This window comes from Myiozetetes cayanensis, unplaced genomic scaffold, assembly GCF_022539395.1.
Source record: "Myiozetetes cayanensis isolate MyiCay16 unplaced genomic scaffold, myiCay2020 scf3, whole genome shotgun sequence".
NCBI lineage: Eukaryota > Metazoa > Chordata > Aves > Passeriformes > Tyrannidae > Myiozetetes > Myiozetetes cayanensis.
In genome coordinates, this window is record NW_026087521.1 from 1,051,994 (window position 1) to 1,069,074 (window position 17,081).

The following is a 17,081-nucleotide window of genomic DNA, read 5'->3' on the forward strand; positions in this document are numbered from 1 at the left end:
CAGGGCAGGGAGTCATGGAATCATCTGGGTTGGAAAATCCCCTGAGCCCAGGGAGTCCAACCATCCCCCAGCACTGCCAAGGCCACCACTGACCCCTGTCCCCAAGTGCCACATCCACAGGGCTTTGAGATCCCTCCAGGGAACTCCACCGGGGGACTCCCACATCGTCCTGGAGCTGTTCCTCAGCAGCCCAAATTTCCTCCTTCTGGCATTATCCCTCTCAATGATGCATTTTTAGTTTTGCATTTCTCCCAAGCCCCATCTCCTGTGAACTCATTATCGTGGAATCCCAGGAAGGTTTGGGTGGGAAGGGACCTTAAAGATCATCTCCTGATGTTCCACCCCTGCCATGGGCAGGGACACCTTCCACTGGCCCAGGTTGCTCCAAGCCCCGTCCAGGCTGGCCTTGAACACTCCCAGGGATCCAGGGGCAGCCACAGCTTCTCTGGCCAACCTGGGCCAGGGCCTGCCCACCCTCCCAGCCAGCAATTCCTTCCCAGTATCCCATCTGTCCCTGCCCTCTGGCAGTGGGAAGCCATTCCCTGTGTCCTGCCCCTCCAGGCCACTGTAAATAGTCTCCCTCCAGGATCATCCTTTTCCCTTTCCTCCACACTGTCCATTTTTCTCTCTGTCCCCTTCACCTCCCACCAGGTTTTCAGCCCTGCCCCGTTCCCAAATCCTGGCTTATCCGAGCCATTGTGTAGAATAAAAAATGCCTTATAAACTCTGCAGTCTGATTAAATCCCTGTTTAACAGCTCCAGGTCTCAACAGGGGACACTCATTTCACTGTGGGAACCTGCCCAGCACCTCCCGTGCCCTCAAACCTTTCCAGGCACGAGGGGCCAAGTCCAGGGAGATCCTGCCCGGACAGGGAGCTGTGGGAGCTGTCCCTGCCCATGGCAGGGGGTGGCACTGGATGACCTTTAAGTCCCTTCCCACCCAAACCACTCCGTGATTCCATGAGCAGCCAGGGACGTGCAGATCCTGCCTGGGCTCTGGGCAGGCCGGGGGGAGCGGGACGAGGTGGGAGCTCAGGGAACAGCCCCCAGGGACTCAGGGAACAGCCCCCAGGGACTCAGGGAACAACCCCCAGGGACTCGTCGTAGAAAGCCTGGAGGCCCCGGTGTGGCTGCAGGGGGGGGCTCCTGCCCAGCACCTCCCGACGGAAGTTCTCCCTCGTCCAGCCATAGACCAAACTGTGCAGGAAGCCCTGGAGGGACACGGTCAGGGCCTGGGGGAGAGAGGGAGAGGGCAGGGCCAGTGCTGCCGTTCCCTGTCCCTGCAGACCCCCGGGGACCAGCCCAGGTCAGGTGACACAGGGACAGGTGACACGGGGACACGGGAGGTGTCTCTCCTCTTGATGTGGTTAATTAAACCACATCAAACCCCTGGGAAGAGCCAAAGGGTGAAACTCCAACCTCCAACCCGGTGGGAAGAGCCAGGCTGGGCCCAGGGCTGTGTCCTCACCCTGGGGTCAGCGGGGACCAGCCTGTCCCCAAGCCCTGTCACAGCCCCTGGCCCTGGGGGGCCCAGCACCACTGACACATTGGGGTGGGGACAAAAGCCCTGCTCGGGAGCCCTGGAAACGGGGTTTTACTCACTGCAGCAACATAGAGGACAAAGACCGAGGCAGGTTTGATGCCGGTGAAGGAGAGGAGGATGAGGAGGAAGGCTGTGGGTGGGAGACAAAAGGACACTTTTTGGTCGGACCCCACACACACACCGTGACCCTGCAGGGCTGTGGGGACCCTGGGACACCCCCACCCGGACTTGCCTGGCGTCCAGCAGAACAGGAAGACCAGCTGGAAGCAGCGGGAGGCTTTGCTGACGCTGCAGCTGCTCCCACCCCCGAAGCCCCCGTCCCTCTCCAGGGGCAGCAAAGGCACCGCGATGGTCCCGCGGCAGCGGAGCCTCACCCGGCGGTACAGGAGCTGGGGAAGGGTCCCGGGGGGTCAGCGGGGCTGTCCCGGCCCCCAGACCCAGCCCTGCCCCGCGCCCTCACCGTGCAGCAGCCGAGCACCAGCAGCAGGTACAGGAGGAAGATGATTTTCCCCGCCAGCCCCACGTCGTTCTCACCGATGTACTGGGAGGAAATGGGAACCCCGTGGGGCCGGGGCAGCCCTGCCTCGAGCTGTGCCGCGACCCCACGGCCTGGGAGCTGCCGGAGCTGCCCCTGTGCCTCTGTTGGGAGGGGGACACCCCTGTCCCGGCCTTCCGGCAGCGCCTGCATCCCCCGGAGCCCCCCGCCCCGGTGGGGTGGGTGGGCAGCTCGCAGGGGCAGGGAGGGACGGGCACCCAGCAGTGCTCACCTGGGAGCAGATGTCCTGAGCACTGTGGATGAGGAGCAGGCAGCTGGAAGGAAAAGGATGGAGGATGCTGCTGGTGGTCCCCAAATCCCCCACCCCGTCCCCAAATCCCCAAACCTAAATACCCCAACCACAAATCCCCCACTGCAACCCAAGTTACCCCAACCACAAATCCCCCACACCAACCAAAAATGTCCCAGTCCCCAATCCCCACCCCAAACCTAGTAATAATATAATGGCCAGTCTTCGCGAGCGAAGATCCGGGGAAGGTCTTTACACCTTCCAGCCTGCGCATTGGATTTTTTAGGTGAGACACAGTGCGCGCGGAACTGAGCCCACCCTTTAATCCTAAGGTTCATCTGCCGGGGCCAAGCGAGCTTGGACGGTGGCAGTGAGGTCCTTAGGACGTAGGTGGGTTGCCTTTAAGGGCTAACGAGCCCCACCTGCCCGGGAGTGGCCCTGACCGGGAATCGAACCCGGGTCTCCGCGGTGATAGCGCGGCGTCTTTACCACTAGACCACCAGGGGCCCAAACCTAGTACTCCAACCCCAAATCCCCCCGCAACCCAAAATACCCCAGCCCCAAATCCCCCAGCCCAACGCCTCCATCCCCGGCAGTGTCTCGTGGGGGACAGGGAGGGGGTGTCCCCCGGCCCCCCCGGGTCCGGACCTGGAGCAGTACAGCCCGAAGGTGTCGTGGGAGCCGTTCCGTTTCCAGGGCACCACGGGCACGATGTCAGTGCCAGAGGAGCCGCGGGCGAGGAGCTGCCCCAGGAGCGTCAGAGCCGGCACCAGCCTTGGGAGAGAGAGGAGGGATGTCCCGGGATGTCCTGGGATGTCCTGGGACAGCCCGGGGCGGGGGGGTCGAGAGGGGCACCTACCAGGCCAGGACGTAGGGGATTCCCTGCCACGCTCTCTCCAGGCACCGGCTCCGCTCCTGCGGGAGGATCCTGCCCTGAGCCGGGGCTGCAGGAGCGGCAGCAGCCGAGGATCCAGCCCCGCTTCCACAGGGATGAGGGGAACCCCCAATGCCCCAGGGAATGGGGCTGTTCTGGATCCCCCCGCTGCCCCCCCACGTCCTGGCAGGGCCGTGTGTGGGCAGAGCGATGCCCATGTCCTGACAGGGCAATGCCCAGGTCCTGGCAGGGCTGTGTGTGGGCAGAGCGATGCCCAGGTCCTGGCAGGGCTGTGTGTGGGCAGGGAGATGCCCAGGTCCTGGCAGAGCAATGCCCAGGTCCTGGCAGGGCTGTGTGTGGTCAGGGAGATGCCAAGGTCCTGGCAGGGCTGTGTGTGGTCAGGGAGATGCCCAGGTCCTGGCAGGGCTGTGTGTGGGCAGGGAGATGCCCAGGTCCTGGCAGGGTTGTGTGTGGGCAGGGAGATGCCCGGATCACGCGGGTGGGGTCACGGACCTGCAGCGCTGCCGGGGCCGGGCTCTGCCGCCAAGGACGGTGCGATAGGACTCGTAGGCGTAGACAACGACCATGAGGAACGAGACGGAGTAGAAGGTCTGGAGGAGGAGAGGGAGTCGGTCCTGCTGTGCACAGCGCCCCCAGGGCACCTTCCCCCTTCCCTCTGCACCCCGATGCCACACCAGCCCCTTCCCTCCCCGTGCCCTGCAGCCCAACCCCACACTATCCCTCCAGCCCCTTCCCTCCTCCTGCCCCCGCGGAAGGACCGGGTGGTCTCTCTGGCCTTTGGCCTCTCGGGGCCGGCAGCACTGACCACCCGGGCCCCCTGTCCGTCCATCCCAGCCCGCGGACGGGGCCCAGGGGGGTCCCGGCCCCCGGTGCCCCCTTACCGTGACCAGCATCCGCCCGTAGGGACAGGCGGCGTACGCGGGGACAGCGAGCGGCGCCGGCAGCAGCTGCAGCGTGGCCGTGCCCAGCAGGGCAGCGGCGGCCAGGAGATCTGCCAGGGCCAGCAGGGACAGGGGCCGCAGCTGGGGAGGGGGCACGGCATCAGCTCGGATGGCAGAGCCCCCCGAGCTCCCACAGCCCCTCCGCGGGCTGGCACCGGCTGCTCCCGGGGGGGCTGGAGCGAGTGCTGGACATCCTGCACCACCGGCTTTATCCCAGGGCTGGCCTGGCTTTGCCTCGGGGCCCTGTGCTCCTGGAAGCTGCTGGCACTCACCTGGATGTGGCAGCACTGCCGGTGGCACTTACCTGGATGTGGGAACACCGCTGGATGCTCAGGAGCCGGTGACACTCACCTGGATGTGGCAGCACCGCCCCTGACGGGAGGCGACAACGAGGATGGACCCGCTGCCCAGGAGGCTGCAAAAGACGGGGCTGGTGACAAATGTCCCGGCAGGGCTGGTGACAAATGCCACCAGCAGAGCTGCTGCCAAGCCCCAGTTCCAGCCCCGGCAGCGGGGCCAGGACCCACCTGAGCAGCGCGGCCGGGAGGGAGATTCCCATCAGCAGCAGGACCTGAGGGAGACACGCAGGGAGTGCGGGCTCGGGAGTCCCGGAGTGGGGCCACTCCGGCAGCCTCGGCGGCCCCACGGCTCGGGGGGTGTGGAGCCCCACGGCACGGCCAGACTCGCTCCCTCGGGCATCCCTGGACGACGCCGCTGCCCAAAACCACCGGGAAAGCTGTTTCCCAGGAGAGGCTGTGCCAGGGCTGAGGGGGCAGTGGAAGGTTCGAGGCCTTCTTCCCCGAGAAAGGCCAGCCCCTCGGCGGTGGCTGCACGGGGGGGTTTCCTGCTCCATCCTCCTGAGTTTTCTTCCTGAGATTCCCTCCACAGCATCCCGGCTTCCCTCGCCCGAGGCTGGGGAGCGCCAAGAAGCCGCGTCCCGCCCGGGGCCGCGCCGGGAGCGGTTCCCAGACGGCGCTGCTGGAGCTGCCGCCGAGGAACCGGAGCGACCGCCGGGGCCGGGTGGATGTCGGGGCTGAGTCACCGGGACAGCGGGGCAGGAGCCTGGGAAGAGCCGCTCCGGCCCAGGGCGAGCCCTGCCCGGGGAGCCGGGACCCCTTTGCCGGTCCCAGCGCGGCCGCAGCTCCGGCCTGGGGAGGGGACCCCCTCAGCCAGGGTTTGTTGGAATGGGATCTGAGCGCTCGGCAGCGGCATTCCCGGGTCTCCAGAGGGCTTCCCGCGCGCACGTGGATTTACCTGCGTATCCGAGAGAGCCCACGGCTGTTCCTCTGCGTTGGCCATGGCCGAGGAAGGGGACCCCGGAGCCTTCCCGGCTCCTCCTGCACTGGGCACAGCCCGGGATGGACCGGCAGGCTGGCACTGGAGCAGCTCCGCTGCCGCTGCCGCTGCAGTCCGGGCTCGCTCCACACCCTCTGTGGGCACCCGGACACGGCGCAGCAGGAGGAACCTGCCCAGCCGGGGCAGGAGGAGCTTCCCCCAGGCGCGGGAGGATCATCCCAGCCCTGGGAGCAGGGAGGGATCAGCACCTTGGCTGGGGAGCCCAGGAGAGCACTTGGACACCCCTCGGCACGTGGGGAGGGAGGGAACGGCACCGAGAGCTCCTTGTCCTGCTGGAGGAGTCCAGAGAGGCCCTGGAGCTGCTCCCAAGGCTGGATTGCTCTGCTCTGGAACCAGGCTGGGAGAGCTGGGGGGGTTCACCTGGAGAAGAGAAGGCTCCAGGGAGACCTGAGAGCCCCTGCCAGGGCCTAAAGGGGCTCCAGGAGAGCTGGAGAGGGACTGGGGACAAGGCCTGGAGGGACAGGACACAGGGAATGGCTTCCCAGTGCCAGAGGGCAGGGATAGATGGGAGATTGGGAAGGAATTGCTGGCTGGGAGGGTGGGAAGACCCTGGCCCAGGTTGGCCAGAGAAGCTGTGACTGCCCCTGGATCCCTGTAAAGTGTCCAAGGTCAGGCTGGATGGGGCTTGGAGCAACCTGGGCTGATGGAAGGTGTCCCTGCCCATGGCAGGGGTGGCACTGGATGGGCTTTAATGTCCCTTCCCACCCAAACCTTCCTGGGATTCTCAGTGCCAGACTCCTCTTCATCTTCTCCCCGGCACAGATCCAGCACTGAATGTGCAGGAGCGAAGCATTCCCATCCCCACACTCACAGGGACCTCGGGAAATGAAGGGATTTAGTAATTTGGTTACAGTCTTAAGCCCAAGGATGTTCTGATCTCCAAGCACTGCCCGGCCCATCACCAACAGCCACCAGAGTCCTGCCTCAAACAGGGATTTACCTTTATTTCAGGGATATTGGCTGAAGGAAGAGAGGGAAGAGGGAGGGAGGGAGGTGGGGGAAGGCCTGAGCAAGGGAGGGAGGAGGAGGGAGAGGGGCTGGAGGGAGCAGGGGGAGCACCAGGAGAGCTGACGAGGGTGACAGTAACACAGGTGACAGTCACTTTGGCAGCTCCTGGAGCTGCTCCCAGGCAGCTGCTTCCTTGTTTTCCTCCATCATCTACGGATGGATCAGTGGATCTGTGTGCTCCCAACTGGATCCCACCTTGCTCCCCTGCTCCCACCTGGGACCCCATGTTGATCCCCGTCCCCCAGATGATCCCACTTCATTTCTTCCCTCCCAGCTGGATCCCACATTGATCCCCACCACACCTGGGATCCATTCCAGGTCTCTTCATCCTCCAGGAGAGCACAAGGCAGAGGGAGAACAGGGATCATCCCCTCAGCCTGAGCAGCAAAGCTGAAGCAGGAGGCACCATCTCCCCCTGGTGCTGTGGGAATGGCTCCAGGGTGAGAGCTGGAGCCATCCCTGTTGTTCCAGAGGCACCACTTCATTCAGCCTTTCCAGACTGGGAGCAGGGTCCAGGCTCTTCCCTGGCTGAGCCAACACTTGCACCCTTGAGAAGCACTTCAAACACTCGTGGGACAAACTCTCCCTTTGCTCTCCAGTTCCCTCCACCCCAGCAGCACCCAGATCTCTCCCAGCAGGGACAGGTTCTGCCCAGGGCACATTTTCCCTGAGGACTCTTTTGAGGAGAAATTGGCACCAAGGGCTGAGTTAGTGGGAGTGGAATCCAGGGAATTTGGCTGCTGGCAGGACCAGGGCAGCCAAGGAGGCAAGGAAGGATGCTGCACCCCAGGGTCCCTGTCCCAGGATCCCTGTCCCAGGCCACTGGTGGGTCCCCTGGGATGGGCTGGGGACATGGGAGACGCCCAGTGTGTCCCCCTGGGGACACGGCAGCTCCCCTTTTCCCAGCCCAGGGACAGGGAACATCCAGGCCCTTCCCTGAGCTGTGAGGGGACACAGCACATCCCTCCTCCAGACTGATGCTCCTACAGCTCCCAGAGCTCCAACTCCAAGGGCAGGGCAGGATCCTGTTATGGGATTGGAGTTTGCTGTGCCAGCTGCCATGGAAATTAGGGAAGAACCTCCAGGCCTCTGCAGGCCCTGCCTGGAGCTGCCACCCCCTGCCCCTCCCTGCTCCATCCCAGCAGGAACAGGGCCTTCCTTCCAGGAACAGCACTGCACAGCAGCAAAACTTCCCTGGATCTCCCAGAAATGAGGAGCAGGGCACCCATTCCAGCCTTTCCTCTGCTTCCTGCTCCCAAACAGGGTCAGGCAGCTCCAATTCCTGCTCAGCCATGTGGCACCTTGGGGTGGGGAATCATCCCTGGCACCATCACAGGCTCCACTTCGACACCCAGGAGATGCTTTCTCCTTCTGGAATCACTGAGAATTCCAGAGAGGATCCCTGGGCAGGAAGGAGAGCACACCTGAGCTGTGGGATGGGCCTGGGGCTACATCCACCCTAAATTCCTTCTAGAGAAGAAACTCTGGGGAAAATGCTCAAGATTTTCTGCATTAAGCCTCATCCTCTTGAGCCTTTCATGGTCTGGTGCTATTTTAGCTCCACCTAAAGTGCTTCCCATCCTCCTTTTAATCTTCATAGTCACGAGCCCGGCTGGAGTTTGAAGATCCAAGTGAGTTCCACCCAAACCAAACCTGACAGGTCGGGATTATTTTAAAATCATCTCTAAAAAAGCATCAGGATCTTCAATTCCACGGGTTTTAAACCAAGCCCCAACTCAGAGCGAATTCCCACGCCAGGGTGGAAGAGCTGGCACAATTCCACCGCAAATTAGTGCCACAAACACCAGTTTGAGCCCAAACCTCGACCGGGAGCTCTGGGCGCGGTCGGGAGGAGGTTTTGCCACGAGTTTTGGTCAATCACTGGGGATGTTCCCACGGAAAAGGGAGTCAGAGCTGCCCCCTCATCTCTTCCCGTGGAGCCACCAGCCGCCCTGGGCCGAGCGCTGGGCGATGTTGTGCTTCTCCTCGGGGCTGAAGTGCAGGATGGTGAGGATGGCCGTGAGCGTCTGCTGCCGGCCCCGCGCGTCGGGCAGCGTCAGGAACCGGTACACGATGTTCTTCAGGTACTCCAGGTTGGCCCCTTCCCTGCTCCTGTCCCGGCAGTTCTTCTGGATCTCGCTCTGCAGGGCCGCCACCTCCTCGCGGTGCTTCTCCTCCTGGGCCAGGGCCGTCTCGCGGAGCTGGTGCAGCTGCGCCTCCAGGCCGTGCCGGTGCTTGCGCAGCGCCGCCACCTCCACCTCCTTGCGCGCCAGCTGCTCCGCGTACAGCAAGAAGGTGGGCTCGGAGCCCGAGGGCAGGGGGAGGCCCTGCGGGAGGGCCTCGCAGGAGTCGTGGCCGGGGGAGTCGCCGCGGGGGTCGCCGCGGGAGGCCTGGAGCGGGTGGGGCAGCGCCAGGGCCCGCAGGCGCTCCAGCTCCTGGTCCTTCTCGGCCAGCACGGCCAGCGCCCGGTCCCGCTGCTTGTGCATCTCCTCCTCCAGGCGCAGCGCCCGCTCCCGGTACTCCTGCCGGCACCTCTCCAGCTCCTGCCGGTGCAGCTGCTGCAGCTGGGACAGCTCCTGCTTCTTGGCCTCCGCCTCCTGCCGGTGCCGCCTCTCCACGTCGTCCGAGGCCAGCTGGAGCGCCACGTACTTCTCCTTGAGCTCCGCCAGCTGCTCCTGGGCCTCCTCCAGCTCCTTGGCCAGGTTGATGTCCTTGCTGGACTTGTTCTTGAGGACCAGCTGGGCCCTCACCTTGTAGCGCTCGAACTCCTCCTTCAGCTGCCTCAGCTCCTGCTGGTAGTACCCGGCCGTGGCCTTCTCGCCGTCCCCGGAGCCCCTGGGCAGCTCCGGCTCGCACGGCTCCTCCACGTCCACCTGGCTCTTCCCGGTGGCCGCCTGCAGGAGCTTCTTCAGCTTCTCCATCTTGTCCTTGAGGACGTTCACATCCAGGTTGGCCTCCTCGCCGTGGATGTCCCCCGGGGCCCGGCTGGAGGCGGCGATGGCCAAGGTCTTGTTCTCCAGGTCCAGCTGCACGATGCGGTCCTTGAGCTTCTGGATGACCTGCTGGTCCTTCTGCTTGGCCTTCTCGTAGGTGCCCAGCAGCTCGGACGCCTGGGACACCTGAGCCTCCAGGTCGGCCACGCGCCGCTCCTCCATCTGCGCGCGGTGCCGGAGCTGCTCCTCGGCCTGGGCGGTCTGGGGGCATGGAAGGGGCAGGGTCAGGGCAGCACGGGGGGCACAGGGAGCTCAGCCCTGCTCTGCCCCACCCCAAACCACAGTGGGGCCTCCCCTTTCCCCGGGAATCCTGCAGGAGACACCTCCCGGCCTCAGCTTTTTGCGGATTTGTGTAATTGGAATCATGGAATGGTTTGGGTGGGAAGGGACCCTCGAGATCCTCTGTTCCCACCCCCTGCCACTAGATCCACTACTCCCACCTATCTTCCACCAGACCAGGTTGCTCCACACCCCATCCAACCTGCTCTTGGACACTTCCAGGGATCCACAGGGGCAGCCTCTGGGCCAGGGCCTCCCCACCCAGCAATTCCTTCCCAATCTCCCATCTAACCCTGCCCTCTGGCACTGGGAAGTCATTCCCTGTGCCCTGTCCCTCCAGGCCCTTGTCCAAAGTGGACTCTGATGGACTGGGAGGGGAAATTTGGCTCCTCCGGCCTCAAACCCTTCCCAAATCCCTGAACACTCCCCCCCATTCCCAGCCAGGACTCACCTTCTTCATCTCCTGCACCAGCTGCACCTGGAAGTGGTTCTTGAGCCCGGCCATCTCCTCCTGGAGCTGCTGGATGCGGGGGTCAGCCTTGCTGTTCTCCTCCCGCACGCCCTGCAGCTCCCTCTTGAGCTCCTCCAGCTCCTGGCTCAGCTGCCGCACGTGCTGCTCGTGGCCCTGCGCCCGCTCGGGCGCCCCCGCCCTGCCCGGGGCCACGTCCCGGCCCTGCTCCAGCCGCAGCTCGGCGTCCCGGCGCAGCTCCCGCTCGGCGCGCAGCAGCTCCTGCAGCTCCCGCAGCATCTCGGCGTGGTCGCCCTGCTCCCGCGCCCGCTCGTGCTGCTGCGCGATCAGCCGGGCCTTGGTCTCGGCCAGCTGCTCCCGCAGCCCCCCCAGCTCCTGCGCCAGCCGCTCCGCCTCGGCCCGCGCCCGCCGCGCCGCCTCCTCCAGCTCCTGCCGCACCTGCCGCTTGTCCGCCTGGTACGAGGCCTCCATGCGCGACTTCTCCTGCGTCACCGTGGCCAGGGCGCTCGTCAGGGTGGCCAGCTGGGCCTTCAGCTGCAGGAGCCTCCGCTCGGACTCGCCCGGGTCCCCCTCGGGGCCGGGGGGCTCCTCGGCTCTCTGGGCCGCGGGTCTGTCCTCCTCGGGCCCCGCGTCGGCCCCGGTGGAGCAGCTCACGCTGCTCGCGGCGTCCCCGGCGCTGGTGGTGTCCCCTGTGCTGCTGCTCACACTGGCCCCGCTGGCCCCTGTGTCCCTGCTGGCCCCGCTGGCCCCCGTGTCCCTGCTGGCCCCACTGGCCCCCGTGTCCCTGCTGGCCCCGCTGGCGGCCGTGTCGGCGCTGGCGGCCGTGCCCACGCTGTCCTCGCTGTGCTCGGAGCTCCGGTCATCCAGGGGGTCCCTGGGGCCGGGTGCCGGGAGGTGGCCCTCGTGGGACACGGAGAGCACCTTCAGGCTGGCCTCCAGTGCCTCCTTCTCCTTGAGCAGGCTCTTGTAGGCCAGCACCACGTCCTTGAGCCGCGCCTGGTACCGCAGCAGCTGCTGCTTCTGCTCCTCGATGGTGTCCAGCAGGTCCTTCCTGCTGGGGCCACCCCCAAAGCTCATCCCGAACTTCTCCATGGCCTGGGCGGTCTGCGGGAGGGAACAGGGAAAGGGGAGTGGAAGAAATGTTTGGGATGGACAGGAGAGAGTGGATGGGCTAGAATGGCATCCTGGAACAACTGCCCCCAGGACACCAAAGGAGCAGGAATATCATCCTGAACCACCCCCAGGACCCCCATCTTGACCCCCCCCCAGACACCACTGTGACACCTTCCCCCTCAGGGCCCCCACCCTGACCCCCTCAGGACCACCCCGATGCACTCAGAACCCACATCCTGATCCCCCCACGGACCCACATCCTGACCTCCCTCCGGACCTTCATCCTGGGACTCCCAACCTGACCCTTTCAAGACCACTCTGACCTTCCCCAGGACCCCCGTTCTGACCATCTGTCCCGGGCCACCCTGACCGCCCAAAGACCCCCATTCCGACCCCCCAGTACCCCCATCCCGACCCACCTCCCCAGACTCTCATCCTGAACCCCCCCAGGATACCACCCTGAGCCCCCGACCCTCACCTGGTTTCCCCCCTCAACCTGACTCACTCAGGACCACCCAGACCCGCTCCCCCCAACTCCTCCCGCTTCCCCCAATCCCCCGATCCCTCGGCTGCTCCCAATCCCCCCCGTTCCCCCTCGTCCCCTCAATCCCCCAATCCCCCGTTCCCCTCGTTCCCCCTCGTCCCCTCAATCCCTCCCGTTCCCCCTCACCCCCTCCTGCCGGTGCCGGTGCCGCCGCCGCTTCCGCCGGAACCCGCCGCGTGGGCGGGGCCAGAGGGGTGACGTAATGAGGGAGGCGGGACACGCCTAAATAAGGTGCTGGGGGCGGGGCCACACGTGAAGTGGGCGTGGCTGCGCCCGGGGGGCGAGGCCTGAGCTCACGGGGGCGTGGCCTGTGAGTCAGGGGGCGTGGTCGATATAAGGGGGCGTGGTCTCGGCGCGGGGCAGCGAGGGGGCGTGGCCATATGTTGTGGGCGTGGCCATACGTTGCGGGCGTGGCCGAGGGCTCGGCGTAGTCCCGAGGGGACAGCGTGGCCGTCCAGTGTCCCCAGTGTCCCCTCGTGTCCCCTGTGTCTCTCCGTGCCTCTGTCGTGTTCCCTCCAATTCCCCCCGCTTATCTCCCGTGTCCCTCCTGTTCCCCCCATATCCCTCCATATTCCCCCTTGTCCCCCGTATCCCCCCTGTGCCTCTTCCGATTCCCTCCCGTGTCCCCCCACGTGCCCTGTATCCCCCCCACGTACTCCCCATGTCCCCCCATATCCCCCCGTGTCCTCTCCGTATCCACTCATGTCCCCCGCGTGCCCCTGCCACGTTCTCCCCATATCCCTCTCAGGTCCCCCCCGTATCTCCCCATGTGCTGCTCGTGTCCCACTCATATCGCCCCTTGTCTCCCCCATGTCCCCACACCCACCGTGTGTCCCCCCGTGTGTCCCCGTATCCCCCGTGTGCCCCTCGTGGCACGGAGCAGTGTCCCAGCCTGGGGGCAGGGCGAGGGACGAGCAGCTGTCCCTGTCCTTTGGAGAGTGCCTGTGCCCACCCTGGTGCTGCCCTGGGCCGGCTGTGGGGCTGGCACGGCCCTTCCCACTGCTCTGCCCTTTGGATCTCAGCTGTGGGGCTGGCACAGCCCTTCCCACTGCTCTGCCCTTTGGATCTCGGCTTTATTCATGGGGTGTTTTCCATTCTCCCCAGAGCGGCCTTGGCTGTGAGCGTTTGGAAGTACTTGAATCCCAAGGACAGAGACAGGGAGGATCTTCCTTGTTGTCCTTCCCTAAACTTCGTAGTTCTCTTTCTCTCAGGGAGGCATGAGGGGCTGTGGAACTGCTGTGGAATGCCAAGGGATTAAACACCTCCACTTTGTACCCTGGGCCTGCCTGTCTCTGGCTCCGGAGGCCACTGGAGATCCTGGGACTCCTGTGGGGACCTGAGACCATGGAATGGTTTGGGTGGGAAGGGACCTTAAAGATCATCTCCTGATGTTCCACCCCCTGCCATGGCAGGGACACCTTCCGAGGTTGCTCCAAGCCTCATCCAACCTGGCCTTGGATACTTCCAGGAATCCAGGGCAGCCACAGCTTCTCTGGGCACCCTGGCTCTAAGACTCTACCATGCCCAGCACGTGGAACCGGCCCCTCTGTGACATCAGCCCTGGGCCAGGGGCACTGTGGGTGCTGTGGGCACAACGCTGGAGGTGACCCCTCGCTCCTGGCACTGCCCCGTGCGCTGCCACCGATGGCTTGGCTGTGGCTCCTGGTCCTGCTGGCCCTGGCCGGGCCCGTGGGTGGCACCTGGGACACCTGCGGGTCAGTGGCCCCATTTAGGGGTGTGGGGGGAGCTCGGGAACACTCGGGGGGTTCCCAGCACAGCGGGGGCACAGACGTGCCCTGGGGGGGCCCTGGCCCTGCTGCCCCTCGGGGCACTGTGGGGGGGACAACGGGGGACCTTCATCCTGAGCAGCCCCTGAGCAGGGCAGGGATGGTTTGTGCTTGCAGAGGGACCTGCGGGCTCCGGCCCATGGCTTCCGACCACAACTCCCTGCTGCCCGACTACGGCCCCGCGGCCTTGGCCGACGGCACCTCCCGCGTCGTGGGGGGCTCCGGGGTCCAGCCGGGGGCCTGGCCCGGCATCGCCAGCATCCAGGCCACCTGGCAGAACGGCACGTGGCACATGTGCTCGGGTGTCCTCCTCAGCTCCCAGTGGGTCCTCACAGTTGCCCACTGCTTCTTTGGGGCCGGGTAAGGAGGGGCAGGGACAGGGACGTCCCCACAGCTCGGGCAGGTGCCCAGGTCACAGCACCTCGTGCTGCTCCAGTCCTGGCTCTTCCCTCTCTGCTTCCCTCTCTGCCTTGGGAAGCAGAAGGCTGGAAAGCAGCCACAGCCCGTGGCTCTGCTCCCTCTCACCCCTCTCTCCATCTGTCCCTCAGAGACTTCTACCGGTGGGATGTGGTGATCGGGGCCACGGATCTGACTCAGCCGGGCCCTGAGGCCGAGGTGAGGCACATCCAGAGGCTCCTGGTGCACCAGCACTACGTGGCTGCCACGGCAAGGAATGACATTGCCCTGCTGGAGCTGGATCAGCGTGTGGAATGTAGTGATTACATCCAGCTGGGCTGTGTGCCCGACACCTCACTGAGGGTCTCGGAGCTCAAATCCTGCTACATCGCAGGATGGAGTTTCCCCGTGGACACAAGTGAGTTCCCAAATAGGGTGTGTGCCCTGGGTGAGCTGGGCACCCAGGGAACATGGGCTGGGTACCTGGGAACATTGGCTGGGTACCTGGGAATATGGGCTGGGTACCTGGGGACATGGGCTGGACACAGCCACACTCCAGCTGTGGCTTCAGGACATCAGCAGGGTCAGGGCTTGGAGCAGCCTGGGCTGCGGGAAGGGGTCCCTGACCAGAGCTGGGAGTGGCACTGGATGAGCTTTAAGGTCCCTTCCACCCAAACCATTCTGTGACTCTCTGAAGGCTCTGGGGAGAAGGGCCTGACCCCTTCCCCAGAGCCAACAGCAGGGACACAACGGGACGATGTTGCTTCAGGGGCAAAGACAGTCCAGGGGAAGGGGTTCGCCCCCAGGCAGGGGAGGGGACTGGCACTGAACTGATGGGGGCTCATTCCCTGCCCTGCCAACAGCTTTGGGACCAGATGTGGTGCTGCAGGAGGCCAAGGTCCACCTGATGGACACAGAGCTCTGTAACAGCAGCCGGTGGTACGCGGGGGCCGTGCACCCCGAAAACCTGTGCGCTGGGTACCCGCGGGGCGGCATCGACACCTGCCAGGTGGGAGCGTGGCACCAGCCCCTCAGCCCCGGCAGCACAGGGACCCCCTGCCCCAAACATGGCACGGGCTGGGCCTGGCCTGGCACCCTCCCAGCCCCAGGGCCCCACCCCTGACAGGGCTGTCCTGTCCCATGTCCCCCATCCCAGGGCTGCCCTGTCCCATGTCCCCTATCCCAGGGCTGTCCTGTCCCATGTCCCCTATCCCAGGGCTGTTCTATCCCATGTCCCCCATCCCAGGGCTGTCCTGTCCCATGTCCCCTATCCCAGGGCTGTCCTGTCCCATGTCCCCCATCCCAGGGCTGTCCTGTCCCATGTCCCATATCCCAGGGCTGCCCCATCCATGGGTCCCTGCCCTGTGTACCCCTGTCCCCAAGGCCTGGCTCTGCCCCCAAGGCCCGGCTCTGCCCCCAAAGCCCACCCAGTGCTCCTGGCAGCCCCGAGCTGCAGATGTGACCCTGGATCATTCATCCTCTGCACATCTGGGACCCCTGGGCAGAGATGGGACAGCCCCCAACCCGCTCCCAGCTGAGGCTCTGGAGGCTCCAGCCTTGCTGTGCTGGGAATGCGGCTCTGGCAGGGGCTGGGAGAGAGGAGCCAGCCCTGCTGCTGCAGCAGCCCCCCACAAACCCTGAGCCCTCTCTCCTGCCGCAGGGGGACAGTGGGGGTCCCCTCGTCTGCAAGGACAACAGAGCCGACCACTTCTGGCTGGTGGGGCTGAGCAGCTGGGGAAGAGGCTGTGACAAAGCCAGGCACCCTGGGATCTACACCTCCACTCAGCACTTCCACAACTGGATCCTGGTCCAGACGGGCCTGAGCCCGGCAGAAATAGCCACTCCAGCACCAGAGCCAGGCTGTACCGCGACCCCCGAGGAGATCGCAGTGCCAGAGCCAGACATCGCCCCCACCCCCCAGGAGATCCCGACGCTAGAGCCAGAGCCAGTCATCATCCCAGCCCCAGAGGAGGAGGAGGAGGAGGAGGAGGAGCAGCCGACGCCAGAGCCAGAGCCAACCATCATCTCTACCCCAGAGGAGGAGGAGGAGGAGGAGGAGGAGGAAGAAGAGGAGGAGCAGCCGACACCAGAGCCAGAGCCAACCATCATCTCTACCCCAGAGGAGGAGGACGAGGAGGAGGAGGAAGAAGAGGAGGAGGAGGAAGAGGAGCAGCCGACACCAGAGCCAGAGCCAACCATCATTTCTACCCCAGAGGAGGAGGAGGAGGAGGAGGAAGAGGAAGAGGAGCCGATGCCAGAGCCAGAACCAACCGTCATTTCGACCCCAGAGGAGGAGGAAGAGGAGGAGGAGGAGGAGGAGGAGGAGGAGGAGGTGGAGGTGGAGGAGCCGGTGCCCACACCGCAATCTGACAGGCTTCTGGTCATTTCAGTGCCGTACCAGAGCCTGGTGAAATTCTGTAACCTGCTGAGGGAATTCTTGCAGTTGCTGAGGGACAAAATTGATTGACCAGAAGGATGAGCAGGTCCAGTTCTGGCTGCCGTGGATCAGGACCATTCCCTGATGGAATCACGGCTGCGGGGCCAAAGGCAGCCCCAGTGCCCAGGGCTGCTCTGTCCTCTCCTCCTCTTCCCCTGAGCCCACCCCGATGGTGAAGTTCGGTTTGTTGTCAACATAAAGTTGTTCGTGTTCCCCACTAATCACGTTTTCAGCCCAATTCATTCTCCTGTGCCAGGCAGGGATGGGACAATCTGGGAACCCCGGGGAAAACGAGCCTGTTTGGCCCCTGGTTTGGGAGGAGACGAGGGCGGAGACGAGGAGGAGAGGGAAAAGCGATTTAATAAAGGAGCGGCGCGGCAACAGGAGCAGCTGGAGCGGGGAGTGCTGGAGCCACGAGGGCCGTGGGGGTGCTGGAGGATGCCCACCCTGAGCTGCTGCTGCCCACCCAGGCGTGTCCCCTCTGCACCAAGGTCCTGCCCCTGGGGCTGCCGGGACCCCCATCCCACCCTCCGGC

At 64.9% G+C, this 17,081-nt stretch overlaps 2 protein-coding genes and 1 non-coding gene across 3 annotated transcripts; 1 reads left to right on the plus strand and 2 right to left on the minus strand.

Moving 5' to 3' along the window:
* Window positions 1-2,762: 2,762 nt before the first annotated feature.
* TRNAD-AUC (transfer RNA aspartic acid (anticodon AUC)) lies at window positions 2,763-2,835 on the minus strand. The gene has a single exon. It is a non-coding gene; the product is annotated as a tRNA-Asp (tRNA).
* Window positions 2,836-6,102: 3,267 nt separating this feature from the next.
* On the minus strand, window positions 6,103-11,491 carry GCC1 (GRIP and coiled-coil domain containing 1). The gene is made up of 2 exons (XM_050325025.1): window positions 10,252-11,491; window positions 6,103-9,722 (listed from the first exon to the last, which is right to left on the minus strand). The coding sequence occupies exons 1-2, from the start codon at window positions 11,359-11,361 to the stop codon at window positions 8,451-8,453; spliced, it is 2,382 nt and encodes a 793-aa protein (XP_050180982.1). The 5' UTR covers window positions 11,362-11,491; the 3' UTR covers window positions 6,103-8,450.
* A 2,064-nt stretch (window positions 11,492-13,555) lies between these two features.
* LOC126644416 (acrosin-like) lies at window positions 13,556-16,576 on the plus strand. Its single transcript, XM_050323757.1, has 6 exons — window positions 13,556-13,641; window positions 13,831-14,073; window positions 14,262-14,527; window positions 14,973-15,118; window positions 15,770-16,110; window positions 16,483-16,576. The coding sequence occupies exons 1-6, from the start codon at window positions 13,571-13,573 to the stop codon at window positions 16,574-16,576; spliced, it is 1,161 nt and encodes a 386-aa protein (XP_050179714.1). The 5' UTR covers window positions 13,556-13,570.
* Window positions 16,577-17,081: the final 505 nt, after the last annotated feature.

What these genes read in the sequence shown, in the direction of transcription:
- GCC1 (XM_050325025.1), bottom strand. Translation starts at nt 11,361, where the DNA reads ATGGAGAAGTTCGGGATGAGCTTTGGGGGTGGCCCCAGCAGGAAGGAC. An exon ending in TGGTGCAGGAGATGAAGAAG is followed by an intron (nt 9,723 to 10,251) that starts GTGAGTCCTGGC and finishes CCATGCCCCCAG; the next exon opens with ACCGCCCAGGCCGAGGAGCA.
- LOC126644416 (XM_050323757.1), top strand. Translation starts at nt 13,571, where the DNA reads ATGGCTTGGCTGTGGCTCCTGGTCCTGCTGGCCCTGGCCGGGCCCGTG. An exon ending in CACTGCTTCTTTGGGGCCGG is followed by an intron (nt 14,074 to 14,261) that starts GTAAGGAGGGGC and finishes TCTGTCCCTCAG; the next exon opens with AGACTTCTACCGGTGGGATG. An exon ending in GAGTTTCCCCGTGGACACAA is followed by an intron (nt 14,528 to 14,972) that starts GTGAGTTCCCAA and finishes CCCTGCCAACAG; the next exon opens with CTTTGGGACCAGATGTGGTG.